The 26,789-nt window shown below is 40.9% G+C and overlaps 1 protein-coding gene and 1 long non-coding RNA gene across 3 annotated transcripts in view; one reads left to right on the forward strand and one right to left on the reverse strand.

Moving 5' to 3' along the window:
- LOC137437946 (uncharacterized) overlaps nucleotides 1–26,789 on the forward strand; it is a 101,923-nt gene that overhangs the window by 39,480 nt on the left and 35,654 nt on the right. For both annotated transcript variants that reach the window (XM_078766303.1, XM_078766302.1), the window contains exons 7-10: nucleotides 21,915–22,102; nucleotides 22,490–22,690; nucleotides 23,925–24,051; nucleotides 25,711–25,829. In XM_078766303.1, coding sequence (XP_078622429.1) covers nucleotides 21,915–22,102; nucleotides 22,490–22,690; nucleotides 23,925–24,051; nucleotides 25,711–25,829 — 635 coding nt within the window. The remainder of the gene's footprint in view (nucleotides 1–21,914; nucleotides 22,103–22,489; nucleotides 22,691–23,924; nucleotides 24,052–25,710; nucleotides 25,830–26,789) is intronic.
- Nucleotides 4,670–8,832, reverse strand: LOC144888410 (uncharacterized). The gene is made up of 3 exons (XR_013620985.1): nucleotides 8,723–8,832; nucleotides 4,844–4,930; nucleotides 4,670–4,762 (listed from the first exon to the last, which is right to left on the reverse strand). It is a non-coding gene; the product is annotated as an uncharacterized LOC144888410 (long non-coding RNA).

The following is a 26,789-nucleotide window of genomic DNA, read 5'->3' on the forward strand; positions in this document are numbered from 1 at the left end:
GATTCGGAATCAGCATAAAATCCCGGTGGTTTTAGGCTACGTTTTATTTTAATATCAATGGTTTTAAAAAAACTGCGCCAGCTGCAATTCCATGGTGAAGTTTGTGGCGGCGCTAGACGTTCGGGGTGTATTGCAATGGTTTGTCGGGTTTGGCTGTGGGTCCAGAATAGCTCCCATTTCCTTATGTTCTTCCACTTTTATTTTGATTCTTCTGTTACAACGCCTTCCTTATCTACCTTATACCCCCCCGACGAGGCCACTACATAATTTCATGCGGCAGAATTTCGTGCATTTTGAGTGAAAGAAGTGAGACGAAGTTGTAGGAGGAAGAAGAGGCGCGGTCACTGTGGAGGCCTCGATCGTGAGTGGAAATGGCGGGAATTGCGTTTGTATCGCAAAGTAAAGGATCTGCATTCATTTCTGAACTTGCATTGGTGGATTGTTATACATCTGCATTATTTTTCATTAAAAAAAACTTTATGTTGAACTTGAAGGCTCCAAGCACGGACTATATATATAGCCCTCATTGAGGTAAAAATAAAAGTAAAAAGCCTGCTATCGCTTGCCAAGCTAGCCGTTCCCCCCTCCCCCTCCCCCTCCACTCCCCCTCCCCTCCCCCCCCCTCCCCCCTCATCTCCCCTCCCCTTCCCCCTCCCCTCCCCCTCCCCCCTCACCTACCCCCTCCACCTCCCCCTCCCCCTCTCCTCCTCCTCCTCCCTCCTCTTCTCCCCTCTCCTCCTCCCCCTCCCTCCTCTTCTCCCCTCCCCCCCCTCTTCTCCCCTCCCCCCCTCTTCTCCCCTCCCCACCCTCTCCTCCCCTCCCCCCCCCGTTCCCCTCCCCTCCCCTTCCTCCTCCCCTCCATTACCCCGCCCGGCAATGCCGGGTACTTCCCATGGCCAGCTGTATGTGGGCTGCTCGAGGGTTGGAAAACCAAGCAATCTTTATGTCTTGGCACCAAGTAAGAAAACCAGAAATGTTGTATACCAAGAGGTTTTGAGAAATTGAAAATTGACAAAACGTCATGTAGGAAATGTACTGTGATATTGCTCTAAAATATACATGTTCTTTTCATCATATATTTGTATTATTCTTATTCAACCCAAGCGAAGCCGGGTACCTCAGCTAGTAGTGTATAAATGTCCTCAAAATTTGTTTATATGCTTCTCAAAATCTACAAAAGACCTTCTCAAAATCTCTGGTCATATGGTAGGTCTTTATGCTTGTTGCGGAGTTTGTCTTCGTATATTTGGCTCCAGTTCACTGATCACTGGATATTTTGAATCGAAAGCATCATTTGGAATCTGGCTTTCCCAATCTTGTATTCTTCAGCTAGTGACCTAAATGGCGGCTTTATCTTTTTACCTCTGCTGTATAAAATCAGACCAGCTTACATTTTTGGCAAACCCAACCATTTCTGAATGTATGAATTGACGGTCTTCTCCATCCTCTCCACTCTTGTCAGAGCAATCTTATATATTTGTAGAGGCCATAAGACACGAGGCAACAACCCAAATTGATAGCATCATATCTTACAACCCTGGCAAGCTACAACCATCAATTGTAGACAGCCCTTTCACCAGTTGCCTCTGGACCTGGATTCCTCAATGCCTATCTATTAACGGTTGTGCATACCATCTTCCCGGAGGACTCTTAACTGGCTGTTCATTCAATGTTGGGATTCTATCCCCAGCCACAACAAAATAAAGCTTTTACTTTTACCTTTCCTCATTGAAAGACACCTGCTCTTTTTTGGCTTAAATTTCATCCAGCTCCATGTATTGAGCTCCACACATATATATACGAGCTTGGCTCGGCTCGCTGCGCTCGCCTCACAACGTGTCGTTACTAAGGAGTGGGCTTATTTTAGCTGAGGATAATGACTGTACCTGAGTTGTTGTGTTGTCATGATTTACACCAATCATAATGCAAACAATTATTTTGCACGAATTTATTTGTCGTGTTTGTGATATTACATTTTTATAAGCAATTTAGGTTGAAGATTTAAGTTGAAAAAAAAAAAACAATTAAAAAAGAACCCCTCAGCACATACATACGGGAGGGGTAGGTGCAGACTGGAAGTTTGGGACGATTACACCTCACCACCACATAATTTAAAACCTCACCACCACATAATTTAAAACACCTCACCACCAAGTATTTTAAAACACCTCACCACCAAGTATTTTAAAACACCTCACCACCAAGTATTTTAAAACACCTCACCACCAAGTATTTTAAAACACCTCACCACCAAGTATTTTAAAACACCTCACCACCACGAAATTGAAAACACCTCACCCCCACGAAATTGAAAACACCTCACAGCCATAAAGCACGTAATAAAAACACCTCACAGCCTCAAAATTAAAAACACCTCACCACCACGTAATTGAAAACACCTCACAGCCATAAAACACGTAATAAAAACACCTCACAGCCACGAAATTAAAAACACCTCACCACCACGAAATTGAAAACACCTCACAGCCATAAAACACGAAATTTAAAACACCTCACAGCCACGAAATTTAAAACACCTCACAGCCACGAAATTTAAAACACCTCACAGCCACGAAATTTAAAACACCTCACAGCCACGAAATTTAAAACACCTCACAGCCACGAAACGCATAATTAAAAACACCTCACAGCCACGAAACACGAAATTAAAAACACCCCACAGCCACGAAATTAAAAACACCTCACAGCCACGAAATTGAAAACACCCCACAGCCACGAAATTAAAAACACCTCACAGCCACAAAATTAAAAACGCCTCACAGCCATGAAATTAAAAACACCTCACACCCACAAAATTAAAAACACCTCACACCCACGAAATTAAAATCACCTCACAGCCACAAAATTAAAAACACCTCAGCCACGAAATTAAAAACACCTCAACACCACATAATTTAAAACACCTCACCACCACATAATTTAAAACACCTCACCACCAAGTATTTTAAAACACCTCACCACCACGAAATTGAAAACACCTCACCACCACGAAATTGAAAACACCTCACAGCCATAAAACACGTAATAAAAACACCTCACATCCACAAAAATAAAAACACCTCACCACCACGAAATTAAAAACACATCACAGCCACGAAATTTAAAACACCTCACCACCACAAAATTGAAAACACCTCACAGCCATAAAACACGTATTAAAAACACCTCACCACCACAAAATTGAAAACACCTTACAGCCATAAAACACGTAATAAAAACATTTCACAGCCACAAAATTAAAAACACCTCACACCCACGAAGCACGGAATTAAAAACACCTCACAGCCACGAAACACGAAATTAAAAACACCTCACAGCCACGAAACACGAAATTAAAAACACCTCACAGCCACAAAATTAAAAACACCTCACAGCCACAAAATTAAAAACACCTCACAGCCACGAAATTAAAAACACCTCACAGCCACGAAAGTAAAAACACCTCACACCCACAAAATTAAAAACACCTCACAGCCACAAAATTAAAAACACCTTACAGCCACGAAATTAAAAACACCTCACAGCCACGAAAGTAAAAACACCTCACACCCACAAAATTAAAAACACCTCACAGCCACAAAATCAAAAACACCTCACAGCCACAAAATCAAAAACACCTCACAGCCACAAAATTAAAAACACCTCACAGCCACGAAATTAAAAACACCTCACACCCACAAAATTAAAATCACCTCAGCCACAAAATTAAAAACACCTCACAGCCACAAAATTAAAATCACCTCAGCCACGAAATTAAAAACACCTCACCACCACATAATTTAAAACACCTCACTACCAAACCAAGGATTTTAAAACACCTCACCACCACGAAATTGAAAACACCTCACCACCACAAAATTGAAAACACCTAAAAGCCATAAAACACGTAATAAAAACACCTCACCAGCACAAAATTGAAAACACCTCACAGCCATAAAACACGTAATAAAAATACCTCACAGCCACAAAATTAAAAACACCTCACCACCATGAAATTCAAAACACCTCACAGCCATAAAACACGTAATAAAAACACCTCACAGCCACGAAATTAAAAACACCTCACCACCACGAAATTGAAAACACCTCACAGCCATAAAACATGTAATAAAAACACCTCACCACCACAAAATTGAAAACACCTTACAGCCATAAAACACGTAATAAAAACATTTCACAGCCACAAAATTAAAAACACCTCACAGACACAAAGCACGTAATTAAAAACACCTCACAGCCACGAAACACGAAATAAAAAACACCTCACAGCCACAAAATTAAAAACACCTCACAGCCACAAAATTAAAAACCCCTCACAGCCACAAAATTAAAAACACCTCACACCCACAAAATTAAAAACACCTCACACCCACAAAATTAAAAACACCTCACACCCACGAAATTAAAATCACCTCACAGCCACAAAATTAAAAACACCTCACAGCCACAAAATTAAAAACACCTCACAGCCACAAAATTAAAATCACCTCAGCCACTAAATTAAAAACACCCCACCACCACATAATTGAAAACACCTCACCACCAAGTATTTTAAAACACCTCAACTCCACGAAATTGAAAACACCTCACCACCACAAAATTGAAAACACCTCACAGCCATAAAACACGTAATAAAAACACCCCACAGCCACGAAAATAAAAACACCTCACCACCATGAAATTAAAAACACCCCACAGCCACGAAATTAAAAACACCTCACCACCACGAAATTCAAAACACCTCACAGCCATAAAACATGTAATAAAAACACCTCACAGCCTCAAAATTAAAAACACCTCACCACCACGAAATTGAAAACACCTCACAGCCATAAAACACGTAATAAAAACACCTCACCACCACAACATTGAAAACACCTTACAGCCATAAAACACGTAATAAAAACACCTCACCACCACAACATTGAAAACACCTTACAGCCATAAAACACATAATAAAAACACCTCACAGCCACGAAATTGAAAACACCTCACAGCCACAAAATTAAAAACACCTCACAGCCACGAAACATGAAATTAAAAACACCTCACAGCCACGAAACACGAAATTAAAAACACCTCACAGCCACGAAATTAAAAACACCTCACAGCCACGAAATTAAAAACACCTCACAGCCATAAAACACGTAATAAAAACACCTCACAGCCACGAAATTAAAAACCTCACCACCACGAAATTGAAAACACCTCACAGCCATAAAACACGTAATAAAAACACCTCACAGCCACGAAATTTAAAACACCTCACAGCCACGAAATTTAAAACACCTCACAGCCACGAAATTTAAAACACCTCACAGCCACGAAATTTAAAACACCTCACAGCCACGAAATTTAAAACACCTCACAGCCACGAAATTTAAAACACCTCACAGCCACGAAACACGAAATTAAAAACACCTCACAGCCACAAAATTGAAAACACCTCACAGCCACGAAATTGAAAACACCCCACAGCCACGAAATTAAAAACACCTCACAACCACAAAATTAAAAACACCTCACAGCCATGAAATTAAAAACACCTCACACCCACAAAATTAAAAACACCTCACACCCACGAAATTAAAATCACCTCACAGCCACAAAATTAAAAACACCTCACAGCCACAAAATTAAAAACACCTCAGCCACTAAATTAAAAACACCTCAACACCACATAATTTAAAACACCTCACCACCACATAAATTTAAAACACCTCACCACCAAGTATTTTAAAACACCTCACCACCACGAAATTGAAAACACCTCACCGCCACGAAATTGAAAACACCTCACAGCCACAAAATTAAAAACACCTCACACCCACAAAATTAAAAACACCATACACCCACAAAATTAAAAACACCTCACACCCACGAAATTAAAAACACCTCACACCCACAAAATTAAAAACACCTCACAGCCACAAAATTAAAAACACCTCACAGCCACAAAATTAAAATCACCTCAGCCACTAAATTAAAAACACCCCACCACCATATAATTTAAAACACCTCACCACCAAGTATTTTAAAACACCTCACCACCAAGTATTTTAAAACACCTCACCACCAAGTATTTTAAAACACCTCACCACCAAGTATTTTAAAACACCTCACCACCAAGTATTTTAAAACACCTCACCACCACGAAATTGAAAACACCTCACCCCCACGAAATTGAAAACACCTCACAGCCATAAAGCACGTAATAAAAACACCTCACAGCCTCAAAATTAAAAACACCTCACCACCACGTAATTGAAAACACCTCACAGCCATAAAACACGTAATAAAAACACCTCACAGCCACAAAATTAAAAACACCTCACCACCACGAAATTGAAAACACCTCACAGCCATAAAACACGAAATTTAAAACACCTCACAGCCACGAAATTTAAAACACCTCACAGCCACGAAATTTAAAACACCTCACAGCCACGAAATTTAAAACACCTCACAGCCACGAAACGCATAATTAAAAACACCTCACAGCCACGAAACACGAAATTAAAAACACCCCACAGCCACGAAATTAAAAACACCTCACAGCCACGAAATTGAAAACACCCCACAGCCACGAAATTAAAAACACCTCACAGCCACAAAATTAAAAACGCCTCACAGCCATGAAATTAAAAACACCTCACACCCACAAAATTAAAAACACCTCACACCCACGAAATTAAAATCACCTCACAGCCACAAAATTAAAAACACCTCACAGCCACAAAATTAAAAACACCTCAACACCACATAATTTAAAACACCTCACCACCACATAATTTAAAACACCTCACCACCAAGTATTTTAAAACACCTCACCACCACGAAATTGAAAACACCTCACCACCACGAAATTGAAAACACCTCACAGCCATAAAACACGTAATAAAAACACCTCACATCCACAAAAATAAAAACACCTCACCACCACGAAATTAAAAACACATCACAGCCACGAAATTTAAAACACCTCACCACCACAAAATTGAAAACACCTCACAGCCATAAAACACGTATTAAAAACACCTCACCACCACAAAATTGAAAACACCTTACAGCCATAAAACACGTAATAAAAACATTTCACAGCCACAAAATTAAAAACACCTCACACCCACGAAGCACGGAATTAAAAACACCTCACAGCCACGAAACACGAAATTAAAAACACCTCACAGCCACGAAACACGAAATTAAAAACACCTCACAGCCACAAAATTAAAAACACCTCACAACCACAAAATTAAAAACACCTCACAGCCACGAAATTAAAAACACCTCACAGCCAAGAAAGTAAAAACACCTCACACCCACAAAATTAAAAACACCTCACAGCCACAAAATTAAAAACACCTTACAGCCACGAAATTAAAAACACCTCACACCCACAAAATTAAAAACACCTCACAGCCACAAAATCAAAAACACCTCACAGCCACAAAATCAAAAACACCTCACAGCCACAAAATTAAAAACACCTCACAGCCACGAAATTAAAAACACCTCACACCCACAAAATTAAAATCACCTCAGCCACAAAATTAAAAACACCTCACAGCCACAAAATTAAAATCACCTCAGCCACGAAATTAAAAACACCTCACCACCACATAATTTAAAACACCTCACTACCAAACCAAGGATTTTAAAACACCTCACCACCACGAAATTGAAAACACCTCACCACCACAAAATTGAAAACACCTAAAAGCCATAAAACACGTAATAAAAACACCTCACCAGCACAAAATTGAAAACACCTCACAGCCATAAAACACGTAATAAAAATACCTCACAGCCACAAAATTAAAAACACCTCACCACCATGAAATTCAAAACACCTCACAGCCATAAAACACGTAATAAAAACACCTCACAGCCACGAAATTAAAAACACCTCACCACCACGAAATTGAAAACACCTCACAGCCATAAAACATGTAATAAAAACACCTCACCACCACAAAATTGAAAACACCTTACAGCCATAAAACACGTAATAAAAACATTTCACAGCCACAAAATTAAAAACACCTCACAGACACAAAGCACGTAATTAAAAACACCTCACAGCCACGAAACACGAAATAAAAAACACCTCACAGCCACAAAATTAAAAACACCTCACAGCCACAAAATTAAAAACCCCTCACAGCCACAAAATTAAAAACACCTCACACCCACAAAATTAAAAACACCTCACACCCACAAAATTAAAAACACCTCACACCCACGAAATTAAAATCACCTCACAGCCACAAAATTAAAAACACCTCACAGCCACAAAATTAAAAACACCTCACAGCCACAAAATTAAAATCACCTCAGCCACTAAATTAAAAACACCCCACCACCACATAATTGAAAACACCTCACCACCAAGTATTTTAAAACACCTCAACTCCACGAAATTGAAAACACCTCACCACCACAAAATTGAAAACACCTCACAGCCATAAAACACGTAATAAAAACACCCCACAGCCACGAAAATAAAAACACCTCACCACCATGAAATTAAAAACACCCCACAGCCACGAAATTAAAAACACCTCACCACCACGAAATTCAAAACACCTCACAGCCATAAAACATGTAATAAAAACACCTCACAGCCTCAAAATTAAAAACACCTCACCACCACGAAATTGAAAACACCTCACAGCCATAAAACACGTAATAAAAACACCTCACCACCACAACATTGAAAACACCTTACAGCCATAAAACACGTAATAAAAACACCTCACCACCACAACATTGAAAACACCTTACAGCCATAAAACACATAATAAAAACACCTCACAGCCACGAAATTGAAAACACCTCACAGCCACAAAATTAAAAACACCTCACAGCCACGAAACATGAAATTAAAAACACCTCACAGCCACGAAACACGAAATTAAAAACACCTCACAGCCACGAAATTAAAAACACCTCACAGCCACGAAATTAAAAACACCTCACAGCCATAAAACACGTAATAAAAACACCTCACAGCCACGAAATTAAAAACCTCACCACCACGAAATTGAAAACACCTCACAGCCATAAAACACGTAATAAAAACACCTCACAGCCACGAAATTTAAAACACCTCACAGCCACGAAATTTAAAACACCTCACAGCCACGAAATTTAAAACACCTCACAGCCACGAAATTTAAAACACCTCACAGCCACGAAATTTAAAACACCTCACAGCCACGAAATTTAAAACACCTCACAGCCACGAAATTTAAAACACCTCACAGCCACGAAATTTAAAACACCTCACAGCCACGAAATTTAAAACACCTCACAGCCACGAAACACGAAATTAAAAACACCTCACAGCCACAAAATTGAAAACACCTCACAGCCACGAAATTGAAAACACCCCACAGCCACGAAATTAAAAACACCTCACCACCACGAAATTCAAAACACCTCACCACCAAGTATTTTAAAACACCTCACCACCACGAAATTGAAAACACCTCACCGCCACGAAATTGAAAACACCTCACAGCCACAAAATTAAAAACACCTCACACCCACAAAATTAAAAACACCATACACCCACAAAATTAAAAACACCTCACACCCACGAAATTAAAAACACCTCACACCCACAAAATTAAAAACACCTCACAGCCACAAAATTAAAAACACCTCACAGCCACAAAATTAAAATCACCTCAGCCACTAAATTAAAAACACCCCACCACCATATAATTTAAAACACCTCACCACCAAGTATTTTAAAACACCTCACAACTCCACGAAATTGAAAACACCTCACCACCACAAAATTGAAAACACCTCACAGCCATAAAACACGTAATAAAAACACCCCACAGCCACGAAAATAAAAACACCTCACCACCATGAAATTAAAAACACCCCACAGACACGAAATTAAAAACACCTCACCACCACGAAATTCAAAACCCCTCACAGCCATAAAACATGTAATAAAAACACCTCACAGCCACAAAATTAAAAACACCTCACCACCACGAAATTGAAAACACCTCACAGCCATAAAACACGTAATAAAAACACCTCACCACCACAACATTGAAAACACCTTACAGCCATAAAACACGTAATAAAAACACCTCACCACCACAACATTGAAAACACCTTACAGCCATAAAACACATAATAAAAACACCTCACAGCCACGAAATTGAAAACACCTCACAGCCACAAAATTAAAAACACCTCACAGCCACGAAACATGAAATTAAAAACACCTCACACCCACGAAACACGAAATTAAAAACACCTCACAGCCACGAAATTAAAAACACCTCACAGCCACGAAATTAAAAACACCTCACAGCCACGAAATTGAAAACACCTCACAGCCACAAAATTAAAAACACCTCACAGCCACGAAACATGAAATTAAAAACACCTCACACCCACGAAACACGAAATTAAAAACACCTCACAGCCACGAAAGTAAAAACACCTCACACCCACAAAATTAAAAATACCTCACAGCCACAAAATCAAAAACACCTCACAGCCACAAAATTAAAAACACCTCACAGCCACGAAATTAAAAACACCTCACACCCACAAAATTAAAATCACCTCAGCCACAAAATTAAAAACACCTCACAGCCACAAAATTAAAATCACCTCAGCCACGAAATTAAAAACACCTCACCACCACATAATTTAAAACACCTCACTACCAAACCAAGGATTTTAAAACACCTCACCACCACGAAATTGAAAACACCTCACCACCACAAAATTGAAAACACCTAAAAGCCATAAAACACGTAATAAAAACACCTCACCACCACAAAATTGAAAACACCTCACAGCCATAAAACACGTAATAAAAATACCTCACAGCCACAAAATTAAAAACACCTCACCACCATGAAATTCAAAACACCTCACAGCCATAAAACACGTAATAAAAACACCTCACAGCCACGAAATTAAAAACACCTCACCACCACGAAATTGAAAACACCTCACAGCCATAAAACATGTAATAAAAACACCTCACCACCACAAAATTGAAAACACCTTACAGCCATAAAACACGTAATAAAAACATTTCACAGCCACAAAATTAAAAACACCTCACAGACACAAAGCACGTAATTAAAAACACCTCACAGCCACGAAACACGAAATAAAAAACACCTCACAGCCGCAAAATTAAAAACACCTCACAGCCACAACATTAAAAACCCCTCACAGCCACAAAATTAAGAACACCTCACAGCCACAAAATTAAAAACACCTCACACCCACAAAATTAAAAACACCTCACACCCACAAAATTAAAAACACCTCACACCCACGAAATTAAAATCACCTCACAGCCACAAAATTAAAAACACCTCACAGCCACAAAATTAAAAACACCTCACAGCCACAAAATTAAAATCACCTCAGCCACTAAATTAAAAACACCCCACCACCACATAATTGAAAACACCTCACCACCAAGTATTTTAAAACACCTCACAACTCCACGAAATTGAAAACACCTCACCACCACAAAATTGAAAACACCTCACAGCCATAAAACACGTAATAAAAACACCCCACAGCCACGAAAATAAAAACACCTCACCACCATGAAATTAAAAACACCCCACAGCCACGAAATTAAAAACACCTCACCACCACGAAATTCAAAACACCTCACAGCCATAAAACATGTAATAAAAACACCTCACAGCCTCAAAATTAAAAACACCTCACCACCACGAAATTGAAAACACCTCACAGCCATAAAACACGTAATAAAAACACCTCACCACCACAACATTGAAAACACCTTACAGCCATAAAACACGTAATAAAAACACCTCACCACCACAACATTGAAAACACCTTACAGCCATAAAACACATAATAAAAACACCTCACAGCCACGAAATTGAAAACACCTCACAGCCACAAAATTAAAAACACCTCACAGCCACGAAACATGAAATTAAAAACACCTCACAGCCACGAAACACGAAATTAAAAACACCTCACAGCCACGAAATTAAAAACACCTCACAGCCACGAAATTAAAAACACCTCACAGCCATAAAACACGTAATAAAAACACCTCACAGCCACGAAATTAAAAACACCTCACCACCACGAAATTGAAAACACCTCACAGCCATAAAACACGTAATAAAAACACCTCACAGCCACGAAATTTAAAACACCTCACAGCCACGAAATTTAAAACACCTCACAGCCACGAAATTTAAAACACCTCACAGCCACGAAATTTAAAACACCTCACAGCCACGAAATTTAAAACACCTCACAGCCACGAAATTTAAAACACCTCACAGCCACGAAACACGAAATTAAAAACACCTCACAGCCACAAAATTGAAAACACCTCACAGCCACGAAATTGAAAACACCCCACAGCCACGAAATTAAAAACACCTCACAACCACAAAATTAAAAACACCTCACAGCCATGAAATTAAAAACACCTCACACCCACAAAATTAAAAACACCTCACACCCACAAAATTAAAATCACCTCACAGCCACAAAATTAAAAACACCTCACAGCCACAAAATTAAAAACACCTCAGCCACTAAATTAAAAACACCTCAACACCACATAATTTAAAACACCTCACCACCACATAAATTTAAAACACCTCACCACCAAGTATTTTAAAACACCTCACCACCACGAAATTGAAAACACCTCACCACCACGAAATTGAAAACACCTCACAGCCACAAAATTAAAAACACCTCACACCCACAAAATTAAAAACACCATACACCCACAAAATTAAAAACACCTCACACCCACGAAATTAAAATCACCTCACACCCACAAAATTAAAAACACCTCACAGCCACAAAATTAAAAACACCTCACAGCCACAAAATTAAAATCACCTCAGCCACTAAATTAAAAACACCCCACCACCATATAATTTAAAACACCTCACCACCAAGTATTTTAAAACACCTCACAACTCCACGAAATTGAAAACACCTCACCACCACAAAATTGAAAACACCTCACAGCCATAAAACACGTAATAAAAACACCCCACAGCCACGAAAATAAAAACACCTCACCACCATGAAATTAAAAACACCCCACAGCCACGAAATTAAAAACACCTCACCACCACGAAATTCAAAACACCTCACAGCCATAAAACATGTAATAAAAGCACCTCACAGCCACAAAATTAAAAACACCTCACCACCACGAAATTGAAAACACCTCACAGCCATAAAACACGTAATAAAAACACCTCACCACCACAACATTGAAAACACCTTACAGCCATAAAACACGTAATAAAAACACCTCACCACCACAACATTGAAAACACCTTACAGCCATAAAACACATAATAAAAACACCTCACAGCCACGAAATTGAAAACACCTCACAGCCACAAAATTAAAAACACCTCACAGCCACGAAACATGAAATTAAAAACACCTCACACCCACGAAACACGAAATTAAAAACACCTCACAGCCACGAAATTAAAAACACCTCACAGCCACGAAATTAAAAACACCTCACAGCCACGAAATTAAAAACACCTCACAGCCACGAAATTAAAAACACCTCACAGCCACGAAATTAAAAACACCTCACAGCCACGAAATTAAAAACACCTCACAGCCACAAAATTAAAAACACCTCACCGCCACAAAATTAAAAAAAACCTCCGCCACGAAATTAAAAACACCTCACAGCCACGAAATTAAAAACACCTCACAGCCACGAAATTAAAAACACCTCACAGCCACGAAATTAAAAACACCTCACAGCCGCGAAATAAAAAAAACACCTCACCCACGAAATTAAAAAAACACCTCACAGCCACGAAATAAAAAAAACACGTCACAGCCACGAAATTAAAAAAACACCTCACAGCCCCGAAATAAAAAAAAACACCTCACAGCCACGAAATTAAAAAAACACCTCACAGCCACGAAACACGAAATTAAAAACACCTCACAGCCACGTGATTTAAAAACACCTCCCCACCACATAAATCAAAATACCTCACCATCATGTGATTCAAAACCACCACCACGTTATTAAAAACACTTCACAACCACGGAAACAAAAGTTTCAGGGAGTAGTTCAGTGACAACAGACACTGCCCAGATATGTAGATATATATACACAAAGAATTAAGTTAAGCACCCCTACACAAAGAATTAAGTTAAGCACCCCCTAATCCTGTCCTGAACCTGAACCCCTTCGAGCACGTTTGGGACATGTTGGGACGACAAATTGCGAAGATGGTCCCTCCAATAGCCAATCTGGATGAATTGGAACGTGCATTACATCGGGAATGGAACAACCTGCCACAGCAACGCATACGACGGCTTACAGGGTCTATGAGACGTAGGGTTGAGTCAGTGATCCGATCACGTGGGTCCTACACACGTTATTGACGCAAAGATCGCTAGAGGTCTTCTCAGAACAATGACTGTACGTTAGAAAACATAAACGTCATCCACACTGTCCGTGATGGACCTATAGCTCCATACTTAAATTGAGGTGAAAATATGCCTAAAATTCCCAAAAATTTTCACCTTAAATTATTCAGAATAAAATATTGAAAACGGCATGATTGTTATGTTTTTATGTGACCATAATATCACTTCTCCAGAAAATATAGCAATATCATGGGTATATTACACTGTTTTGACGACAACAAACTTGTAATGTGCGAGGTTGTAAAAAAACGGGGGGGGTGCTTAACTTAATTCTTTGTGTATAGATAAATGACTGTACCTGAGTTGCTGTTTTGTCATGGTTTACACCAATTTATAATTCCAACAATCATAATGCACAAATGTATTTGTAATATATGTGATATCACATTTTATAAACAATTGCAGTTCGGGAAAAAAAAATTCCCCAAAAAAATTCCCCCAAAAAATAATTTAAAAATTGGAATTTTTTTCTAAAAATACCCTGAGGACATACCGACGGGAGAGATAGGTGCATACCGGAAGTTTGGTATGATTTCACAAAAGTGTGAGGGAGTAGTTCAGTGACAACACAAGACAAGACGGACTGCACAGATATATGTTGTTATGTCTGGCGGGGTAGTGATATGTAGAGCAGATAGACCTGAGTATGTAACATGCTTCGAGGTGTCGCGGTAAGGAAAACTACCTGTAATAAGTTCATGTGTAGGCGTTTTGTCGGTAAGGGGTATACTTGTGAACCTACCAGGAGGTTCGTGTGTTAAGTAGTGCAGGGATTAAAGAGTAGCGCCCCTGTGTGTCCTCACCTGGTTAGCCAAACCTTTGTCCCTTTTGGCACTGCACACCACATAGACATTCCGACAAGTCCTGAGTGCAACACTAAATAACGCCCTCCCCCCTGACATGACTTAGGAAGAAACCAGGCCAGGACACCGCCGCATGGCCACCGCCATGTACACCTCCGACAGGCCTATCCACCTCGAATAGCATGCGCTATGACACCAGGAGCAGGGAGTGGAAGTGACGCAGTGGGCGTGCACCTGTCCGAGCCGGCGAGTCGGTGGAGGAGACTGATTTGTTGGCAGCGCGCCAAGGCTGACGTCACGAAAAAGGTGATATTAACGGGCGCTGAACGCCATTTTGGGCAGTTGGTTTGAGACGCGGCAGGACTTTGGTTCGAGTGAGTGGGTTGCGCAGAGATTCCTGGGAGATTCCTGGCCTTGGCAGTCCCGGTGCGATCTTGAGTCTGAAAGAGTTGTTGGTTCAGAGCAGTTGCGCGGCAGTTGGTTCGCCGTTCACGGCCTGAATTGGCGAGTAGTTGAGTTGCTCTCTTGGTGTTTGGACATCTATGTTCGTGCCCTGGCAGTCTCGAGCGGTGCTCGGTGCTTTGGAGTTTGGAGCGAGGGACCTCGTCGTGTGCGAACGGAGTGGGCGCTGGCTCGGGCCTTCGCGGCGCTTGTGGAGCTTGGAGCGAGGCCTCGTGGGTACATCGGGGCTGAACGGAGCCGTGTTGGACGGCGGCCAAAGACAAGACGACAAAGACCAGATAAGCCCGAACTCTGCGGTTACACTTTACATGACGAGACAATTATTTTCTTTCGTATTCATTTTCCCTCGTCTTGTATTTGATATCTGTGTGTGTGGTCTCCCAAATTAGGACTTAGGTTTGTCGTCACATTTTCCTGTCCCGGTTCTTATTGTCCCCCGTCGCTCAGCGGAGCGAAAGGGGAACTATGGCTTTCCCCTCCGTCCGTGTGTCCGTCCGTCCGTCCGTGTGTCCGTCCGTCCGTCCGTGCGGGCGGGCGTGTGTGCGTGCTTGCGGGCGTGCATGCATGCGTGCGTAAGCGAAGGACCGCATTCGAATTTGGTGTGTGGGTGCAACCCACGTCAAAATCCAAGATGGCCGCCGCCATGTATGTCTGATGCCATGTATGTCTGAACCTTGTGAGATGAATATCTTGAAAAATAAGCGAAGTACTAACTTCTAATTTGGTGTGTGGGTGTATCTCGGCATAAGGACGAACGCTATTGAAAATTGGGTCGCCACGTCAAAGTCCGAGATGGCCGCCACCATATATATGTCAAACTTGTGAGCGAAATATCTCGAAAAATAAGCGAAGTACCGACGTCTAATCTGGTGTGTGGGTGTATCTAGGCACAAGGAAGAACGCTGTTTAAAATCAGGCCGCCACGTCAAAAGCCAAGATGGCTGCCGCCATTTTTGTCTGAAACTTGAGATGAATATCTTGAAAAATAAGCAAAGTAACAACTTCTAATTTGGTGTGTGGGTGTATCTCGGCATTATGAAGAATGCGATTGAAAATTGGGTAGCCACGTCAGAATCCAAGATGGCCGCCACCATATATATGTCTGAACCTTGTGAGCGAAATATCTTGAAAAATAAGCGAAGTACCAACTTCTAATCTGGTGTGTGGGTGTATCTAGGCATAAGGAAGAAGGCTATTGAAAATTGGGTCGCCTCGTCAAAATCCAAGATGGCCGCCGCCATGTATCTCTGAACCTTGTGAGATGAATATCTTGAAAAACAAGCGTAGTACCAACTTCTAATTTGGTGTGTGGGTGTATCTAGGCATAAGGAAGAACGCTATTGAAAATTGGGTCGCCACGTCAAAATCCAAGATGGCCGCCGGCATGTATGTCTGAACCTTGTGAGATGAATATCTTGAAAAATAAGCGAAGTACTAACGTCTAATCTGGTGTGTGGATGTATCTCGGCATAAGGACGAACGCTATTGAAAATTGGGGCGCCACGTCAAAATCCAAGATGGCCGCCACCATATATATTCCTGAAACTTGTGAGCGAAATATTTCGAACAATAAGCGAAGTACCAACGTCTAATCTGGTGTGTGGGTGTATCTATTGGGTCGCCACGTCAAAATCCAAGATGGCCGCCACCATATATACAGTGGGGAGAACAAGTATTTGATACACTGACGATTTTGCAGGTTTTCCCACTTACAAAGCACGTCAAGGTCTGTAATTTTTATCATAGGTACACTTCAACTGTGGAAGACGGAATCTAAAACAAAAATCCTGAAAATCACATTGTATGATTTTAAAGTAATTAATTTGCATTTTATTGCATGAAATAAGTATTTGATACATCAGAAAAACAGAACTTAATATTTGGTACAGAAACCTTTGTTTGCAATTACAGAGATCAGACGTTTCCTGTAGTTCTTAACCAGGTTTGCACACACTGCAGCAGGGATTTTGGCCCACTCCTCCATACAGATCTTCACCAGATCCTTCAGGTTTCGGGGCTGTCGCTGCGCAACACAGACTTTCAGCTCCCTCCAAAGATTTTCTATTGGGTTCAGGTCTGGAGACTGGCTAGGCCACTCCAGGACCTTGAGATGCTTCGTACGGAGCCACTCCTTAGTTGCCCTGGCTGTGTGTTTCGGGTCGTTGTCATGCTGGAAGACCCAGCCACGCCCCATCTTCAATGCTCTTATTGAGGGAAGGAGATTGTTGGCCAAGATCTCGCGATACATGGCCCCATCCATCCTCCCCTCAATACGGTGCAGTCGTCCTGTCCCCTTTGCAGAAAAGCATCCCCAAAGAATGATGTTTCCACCTCCATGCTTCACGGTTGGGATGGTGTTCTTGGGGTTGTACTCATCCTTCTTCTTCCTCCAAACACGGCGAGTGGAGTTTAAACCAAAAAGCTCTATTTTGGTCTCATCAGACCACATGACCTTCTCCCATTCCTCCTCTGGATCATCCAGATGGTCATTGGCAAACTTCAGACGGGCCTGGACATGCGCTGGCTTGAGCAGAGGGACCTTGCGTGCGCTGCAGGATTTTAATCCATGACGGCGTAGTGTGTTACTTATGGTTTTCTTTGATACTGTGGTCCCAGCTCTCTTCAGGTCATTGACCAGGTCCTGCCATGTAGTTCTGGGCTGATCCCTCACCTTTCTCATGATCATTGAGGCTCCACGAGGTGAGATCTTGCATGGAGCCCCAGACCGAGGGAGATTGACTGTCATCTTGAACTTCTTCCATTTTCTAATAATTGCGCCAACAGTTGTTGCCTTCTCACCAAGCTGCTTGCCTATTGTCCTGTAGCCCATCCCAGCCTTGTGCAAGTCTACAAATTTGTCCCTGATGTCCTTAGACAGCTCTCTGGTCTTGCCCATTGTGGAGAGGTTGGAGTCTGATTGATTGAGTGTGGACAGGTCTGGAGACGGCTTTGCGGTCGGTCTTTGCGGTCTTTGTGGTCGGAGACGGTCTGGAGACGTCTTTTATGCAGATAACGAGTTCAAACAGGTGCAGTTAATACAGGTAATGAGTGGAGAATGGGAGGGCTTCTTAAAGAAAAAACTAACAGGTCTGTGAGAGCCGGAATTCTTACTGGTTGGTAGGTGATCAAATACTTATTTCATGCAATAAAATGTAAATTAATTACTTAAAAATCATACAATGTGATTTTCAGGATTTTTGTTTTAGATTCCGTCTTCCACAGTTGAAGTGTACCTATGATAAAAATTACAGACCTTTACGTGCTTTGTAAGTGGGAAAACCTGCAAAATCGGCAGTGTATCAAATACTTGTTCTCCCCACTGTATGTCTGAACCTTGTGAGCGAAATATCTTGAAAAATAAGCAAAGTACCAACTTCTAATCTGGTGTGTGGGTGTATCTAGGCATAAGGAAGAACGCTATTGAAAATTGGGTCGCCATGTCAAAATCCAAGATGGCCGCCGCCATGTATGTCCGAACCTTGTGAGATGAATATCTTGAAAAATAAGCGAAGTACCAACTTCTAATTTGGTGTGTGGCTGTATCTCGCCATAAGGAAGAACGCTCTTGAAAATTGGGTCGCCACATCAAAATCCAAGATGGCCACCACCATATATATGTCTGAACCTTGTGAGAGAAATATCTCGAAAAATAAGCGAAGTACCAACTTCTAATCTGGTGTGTGGGTGTATCTAGGCACACGGAAGAAACCTGTTTAAAATTGGGTCGCCACGTCAAAATCCAAGATGGCCGCCGCCATGTATGTCTGAATCTTGTGAGAAGAATATCTTGAAAGATAAGCAAAGTACCAACTTCTAATTTGGTGTGTGGGTGTATCTCGGCATAAGGAAGACCACTATTGTAAAGTGGGTCGCCATGTCAAAATCCAGGACGGCCGCCACCATATATATGTCTGAACCTTGTGAGCGAAATATCTTGAAAAATAAGCGAAGTACCTTCTGGTGTGTGGGTGTATCTAGGCATAAGGAAGAACGCTATTGAAAATTGGGTCACCACGTCAAAATCCAAGATGGCCGCCTCCATGTATGTCTGACCCTTGTGAGCGAAATATCATATCATAGCATGTTTTCTGCGTGTTCCACTTTGTCAACTCACATCACTTCCCCGACGGGGGAACTAGGCGTAACGCTTGTTACAATAAACCCTTGTATTATTTTGCATCCCCTGTTAAACCTGTGCCCGCTTGAGTTAATCTCCTGCAGGACCGGAGCTACAGTCGACGCGCTCCAGGTAAGCTTTGCCGCAGCCTTCCATTTTCCTTCTCCCTCCCGCGCAGCCAAAGTAAAATCCGTGTTTGGTCATTGCCTTCAATAAGACCGTTTAGGCCATACGCGACTCTGGTGTTAACTGGAGTTGTGCAACAATATATATACATTCATGTGAAAAAGTAAGTACACCCCATGTAAAGTTTTGACTTTTTCAACATATTTCAACATTCAGCTATTTGATCTTCATTTCAACAATATTGATAGATAAAGGTGATATAATATAACAAATATCATGAAACATTTACATTTTGTAGTCCATTGTATAATTTAAATAAACATAAATGCAAATTTCGCATGTGGAAAAAGTAAGTACACCCCTGCATTCATCACGACTTCAAATACCTAAAATTAAAATCAGGTGCACCAGCTCAGGTGCAAATGATTAGAACATCGTTAGAGAGGATCCTGGAGGAACCTGTCTTATTTAAACCTCAGACATTTCGTTTGGTTTGCTCTTTGTTGTTGAAGTGTGCGGGTCACCATGCCTAGATCAAAAGAGCTCTCTCAGGTCTTCAGAAAGAAGGTTATAGATGCCTACGAGTCTGGGAAGGGATTTAAAAAGATCTCCAAACTTTGAAATCAATCATTTGACTGTCCGGAAAATCATCTACAAGTGGAGAAGATCACAAACAACTGCCAACTTGTTCAGGCCAGGCCGCCTCTGCAAGTTCAGCCCGAGAGCAGACCGCAAGATGCTGAAAGAAGTCTCTAAGAACCCCAGAATGTCATCACAGGACCTACAGGTAGCTCTTGCCACTGTTGATGTCAAAGTGCACGAGTCTACCATTAGAAAGCGGCTGCACAAATTTGATCTACATGGGAGGTGTGCCAGGAGGAAACCTTTGCTGTCCAGAAAGAACATCAGGGCAAGACTAAAGTTTGCCAATGAACACCGAGGCAAAGACCAGCACTTCTGGAACAATGTGCTCTGGACAGATGAGTCAAAGGTAGAGCTATTTGGCCACAGTACCAGAAGACATGTTTGGCGAAAACCAAAGACAGCATTTGACCACAAGAACCTGATACCAACTGTAAAGCATGGTGGTGGAAATATTATGGTTTGGGACAGCTTTGCTGCATCAGGGCCTGGGCAGCTCACCATCATAGAATCCACTATGAATTCTTCATTGTACCAGAGGGTGCTTGAGGATAATGTGAGACCATCTGTCGGAAAGTTGAAGCTCAACCGAAGGTGACCCTTGCAACATGACAATGACCCTAAACATACCAGTAAATCCACCAAGGAATGGCTGAAAAGAAAGAAATGGAGGGTTCTGGAATGGCTAATTCAAAGCCTGGAGCTAAATCCCATCGAGATGTTGTGGGGGGATTTGAAATGAGCTGTGCATGCAAGAAAAACCCCTCAAACATCGCACAGCTGAAAGAATTCTGCATGGAGGAGTGGGTAAAAATTTCTCCCGGTCAATGTCAGAGACTGGTAGACACTTATAAGAAACGCCTACTTGAGGTTGTTTCTGCCGAAGGGGGCAATACCACCTATTAGAGCCAAGGGTGTACTTACTTTTTCCACATGCGAAATTTGCATTTATGTTTATTTAAATTATACAATGGACTACAAAATGTAAATGTTTCATGATATTTGTTATATTATATCACCTTTATCTATCAATATTGTTGAAATGAAGATCAAATAGCTGTATGATGAAATATTTTGAAAAAGTCAAAACTTTACATGGGGTGTACTTACTTTTTCACGTGACTGCACATGTTAAATTTGAAGTGCAACAAGCTGAGACCATGTCTCATGCAAATAAAAATTGCAACATCGTTGTGTGGAGGAAATTAGGCTTGATGACAGAGTGATACTTTGGCTGCGTTCCATGCCGGCAGGTGAGGTAGAGAGAATTAAACGGAAGGAGAAAGATGGTCATAAAGATCCTGCACTGCTGGCACTGGGCCTTCTGCAGAAGGATGTTGCCGAGCAGATAGCTCTGACTCGCAGACAGGTGGCTGCTGCAGCACAAAGGCAAACAGAGCTTGACAAGACTGGAGTTCTATCACTGGACCAAGATGCAAAGGTGCGTTTTATATGTCTGAGGAAGAGGAAGTTCTGGCTTTAAGAGACCTTGCTAGATTATATTCAACACTGAATGGGATGACAATACTGAAGCATATTTTTGAATGTAGCAATTTCTAAGTTTGACAGGTGATTGGAAAGTGTGTTGTGTCTCATCATGGCATTTTCTTTTCACCATTATGCTATCAAGAAAACAAAATTGTCTTCCTGAAGATTGATTTGTCATACCCATTTTTCTGTTGAATCAGAAATTAATCAAGCAGCTTTGGCTAATAGTTAATACACAAGAACAGACATACATGCAGTATTCGGATGATGAATTAAGTGTGAGAAATGTTAACGTTTGTTGTCTGCTTCAATTGATGTTACTTTCGTCTTTTTTTGGTAGAAGCCAATGACCATTGATTTGACGGACGTGGAAGATCAGAAGACAAAAGAAAAAGGGATTTTGACAAAGAACGAAAAGAAAGTCGAGAAAAGTGAAGGGGAATACTTTGATGGAGGGACTCATTGGTGTAAACTTTGCAACTCCTTGTTTGTTAACTTCCATGATTTATTTTCTCATCTGCACACCAAAAAACACCGACAGGTAAATAATTTTTTTTTTCCAACAAAGACTTTTTTGCAACACCGCCGAAGTTGCCGGAGGCATTATTTTTTGGGATGGTCCGTCCGTCTGCCCGTCCATCCACCCGTGTTAGGTTTTTGTTGCCACGATAACTTGAGAACGGCTGAAGTGATCTTCATCAAACTTGTTGCATGTATGTAAAATGAGGTAAAGATTAACTGATTCGATTTTGGGATCACAAGGTCAAAGGCCAAAGGTTATAGGTCATGTTCTGTAAAAATCCTGTTACCGCGATAACTTGTGCACCAGTGATAGGATTCTGAGCAAAGTTGGTACAAGTATTTATTATGATGCAAAGATGAACTTATTTGATTTTGGGGTCAAGAGGTCAAAGATCAAAGGTTGAAGTCTAATAGATATATAACTTGACAACGGCTGTGTGGATCTGATTCCAACTTGGTACATGTATGTATAATAATGTAAAGATTAACTGATTAGACTTTGGGGTGAAGAGGTCAAGGTGAAAATTTCAGGCGTCCTGTCAGGTAAAAAATTCATTTACCGAGCTAACTTATGAACCAGTCACGGGAATTTTACCAAACTTGGTGCAGGTATATATAATGAGGGAAAAATGAACGGATTAAAATTTGTGGTTATGAGGTCAAAGGTCAGACATCATGTTCAGAAAAAAATATATTGCCCCACCAACTCATGAACCAGTGATGGGATTTTGAACAAACTTGGTAAAAGTATATATGATGCAACAACCAACTCATTGGATTATGCCATCACGAGGTCAAAGGTCAAAGCTCAGAGGTCATGTCAGGTAAAAATGTGATAACTTGAAAACAGCTGAAGGGATGTAAATCAAACTTGGTGCAGGTATGTATAATGATCTAAACATGAACTGATTACATTTTGGGGTCTAGATGTCAAAGGACAGAGGTCATGTTAAATATAAATTATGTTGCCACACCAAGTTGTAAACCAGTGATGGGATTTTGAACATACTTGGTATTAGTCATATATGATGCAAAGATTAACTGATTGGAATATGCCATTAAGAGGTCAAAGACCAGAGGCATTGTCAGGTAAAAATGTATATGGATGTAAAATTGTGGGCAGGGGCATATCGGTAGTTTTAATTTAAATTGGGCGCATGCAATTTTGTGATTTCATTTATCACGGATGTTCTCCAAGCTTGGTGCATTTCCATCGTCTTAATATTATTTGTGTGTGCTATTTTGCTCTTTAGTTTGAAGACGTCCTTGAGCGCCCATGGACAAGCATGATGAAGAGCAATGTTGTGCCTCTATTTCCAAATTGCAATGTCAAACCGGCATTGTCAATAGGCATTTTAAACGAAGGGCAAATAGCAAGAGGTGAACAAAAAAAGACATTTTGATTTTAATCCATCTGTGAAGAACAATTGCACTTTGTTTATAACACACAGTATTGTTACAGTCGTGGCCGAAAATATTGGCACCGCTGCACTTTTTTCAAATAATGCACCATTTCTTCCACAAAATTGTTGAAATTAAAAACTATTTTGGTCTCCACATAAGTATTTCTTTGGTTTGCTGTTGAACAAAACAAAAAAAAGCTGAAAAAAATTACTAAATCTGAGTAGATCAGAGAAAAGAAAAAAACCCAGAGCATTGTCTGAGGAAGTCAGAGAAAATAAGGAAAACGAGAGAATTGTCTGAGGACGTCAGACACAATATTGTAGCCAAGCATGGACAATCTCAAGGCTACAAGTCCATCTCCAGAAACCTTGATGTTCCTGTGTCCACTGTACATAATGTTATCAAGGAGTTTAAGGCTCATGGCATTGGAGCCAACCTCCCTGGATGTGGCCACAAGAGAAAACTTGATCGCATATAGCAGTGAAGGATTGTTCGAATGGTGGAGAAAGCATCTCAATCAACTGCCAAACAGATTCAAGCTGACCTTTAGACACAATGTATGACATTTTCAACTCACACCATCCGTCCCCAACTCAATGATAGGGGTTTCTATGGTAAGAGACCCAGGAGGACCCCACTGCTGAGAAAGCCCGACTGGAGTTTGCCAAAAGAAACACCTGAACAAGCCAAAATCCTTCTGGGAGAATGTCCTGTGTACAGATGAGACCAAATTATAGATTTTTTGTAAAGCACATCATCTCTATGTTTACAGAAAACAAAATGAAGCCTTCAAAGAAAAGAACACCTTCCCTACAGTCAAACATGGAGGAGGTTCAGTGATGTTTTGGGGTTGCTGTGCTGCCTCTGGCATTGTGTGCCTTGAATGTGTGCATGGCATCATGAAATCAGGAGATTACCAAGGCATTTTGAAGTGCAATGTTCAATGCAGTATCAGAAAGCTGGGTCTCCATCAAAGGTCATGGGTCTTGCAGCAGGACAATGAGCCCAAACACACTTCAAATAGCACCCAGGAATGGTTCAAGACAAAACGCTGGACTGTTCTGAAGTGACTAGCAATGTGTCCAGATCTAAATCCCATTGAACACATGTGGGGAGATCTGAAAACAGCAGTTGGGAGAAGGCACCCTTCAAATCTGGGAGAACTGGAGCAGTTTGCACAAGAAAAGTGGGCCAAACTGCTAGTAGAGAGGTGAAGGAAGCTCATTCATGGCTATAGGAAGCGCTTGACTGCAGTTATTTTGTCAAAAGGCTGTGCTGCCAAATATTAAGTCGATGGTGTCAATAATTTTGGCATCGCCATTTATTTTTATTTTCTGATTTAAAAGGATATATTAAGTTCTGAATCAAAAACAAAGGTTCTGTAATATTAACAGTCAAATAAAGAATTGTCGAGACCAAATACTTTTGTCAAGTTCATCTTATTTTTAGAGACAATTGTGGGTTATTTGAAAAAGGTGCAAGGGTGCCAATATGTTTGGCCATGACTGTATAACGTGAATTTTGCTGGTTGTATCAATTATTTCTGCTTTTGTATACGTGCTGGCTTTTGATTTATCTTCTTCATTTGATCTTTTGAACACTTTAATCTGTAAATGTTTTTGTTTTTTTAATTAGGTGCAGAATTTATGATGCCAGTTAAGGCATTTTACTGCAAGCTTTGTAAGGAGTTTTCTGGTGATGCATCATGTGCTACACGTCATGTGAGATCAATAAAACACAACTTAGAGTTTCAGGTGAGGAGGAGTTTTGAAGCTTTTATTTTTCTGTCGGTTATAAGAATATGGGGTGGTTCATGCTTTTGTTCACTGTGTATGAATGAATGAATGAATGATCGTTTTCAGGCCATTTTTCCCCGCTACAGCGGGGGTTAGCCATGCCGACACTTTATGAAAGCTCTGTGATTGCAAGCATATGTACCATCGGAACATATCGCAGGGGATATGTTCCTGGAAAATCCGCTAATAGTGAAACCCGTGAATAACGGGGCATGGTTTCAATGGAAAAAGGGGGGATAGCTTCCCAAGTCAAGAAAATCCGCGAATAGAGAGGACCAAACAGCGAATGGAGAGGCAAAATCTGCAAATGGCGAGGCAAAGTCATCCTCGAATGGCGAGTCAAATCCCACAAATATCGACGATAATCCATGAAGGTTTTATAAATAGAGTATGTGAAGCTAACGGCTCGTGATTTTTTTTTTTTTGCGCTCCTGAAATCAGCGAATTCGCGGAACATGGCTGCGAATAAGAAAAAAAACCCATGAATTTGCGGGGGCACAGCCGCGAATAGATAAAAAAACCCCGCAATTTTGCTGAACACTGCTGCAAATTGGGAAAAAAACCTGCGATTTGGCGGAACATGGCCGCGAATAGGAAACCCCCCCCCCCCCCCCCCCCCCGCAATTTCACGGAACATGGCGGCGAATAGGAAAAAGAAACTGCGATTTCGTGGAACACGGCCGCGAATAGAAAAAAAAACCGTGAATATATATATATACACACATATATATATATATATATATATATATATATATATATATATATATATATATATATATATCTATATTATAATAGCCGTAGATGATTCTGTCTGTCTGTCTGTCTATCTGTTGGGTGTCTGTCCGGGGTGTGGCTTACTCGGTTTGCAGAGTAGCTCCACCCATAGCTCCACCCATTCTGGGAGAGGCTTCATATAAA

Source organism: Myxine glutinosa, chromosome 12 (assembly GCF_964187855.1).
Source record: "Myxine glutinosa chromosome 12, kmMyxGlut1.1, whole genome shotgun sequence".
Classification (NCBI taxonomy): domain Eukaryota; kingdom Metazoa; phylum Chordata; class Myxini; order Myxiniformes; family Myxinidae; genus Myxine; species Myxine glutinosa.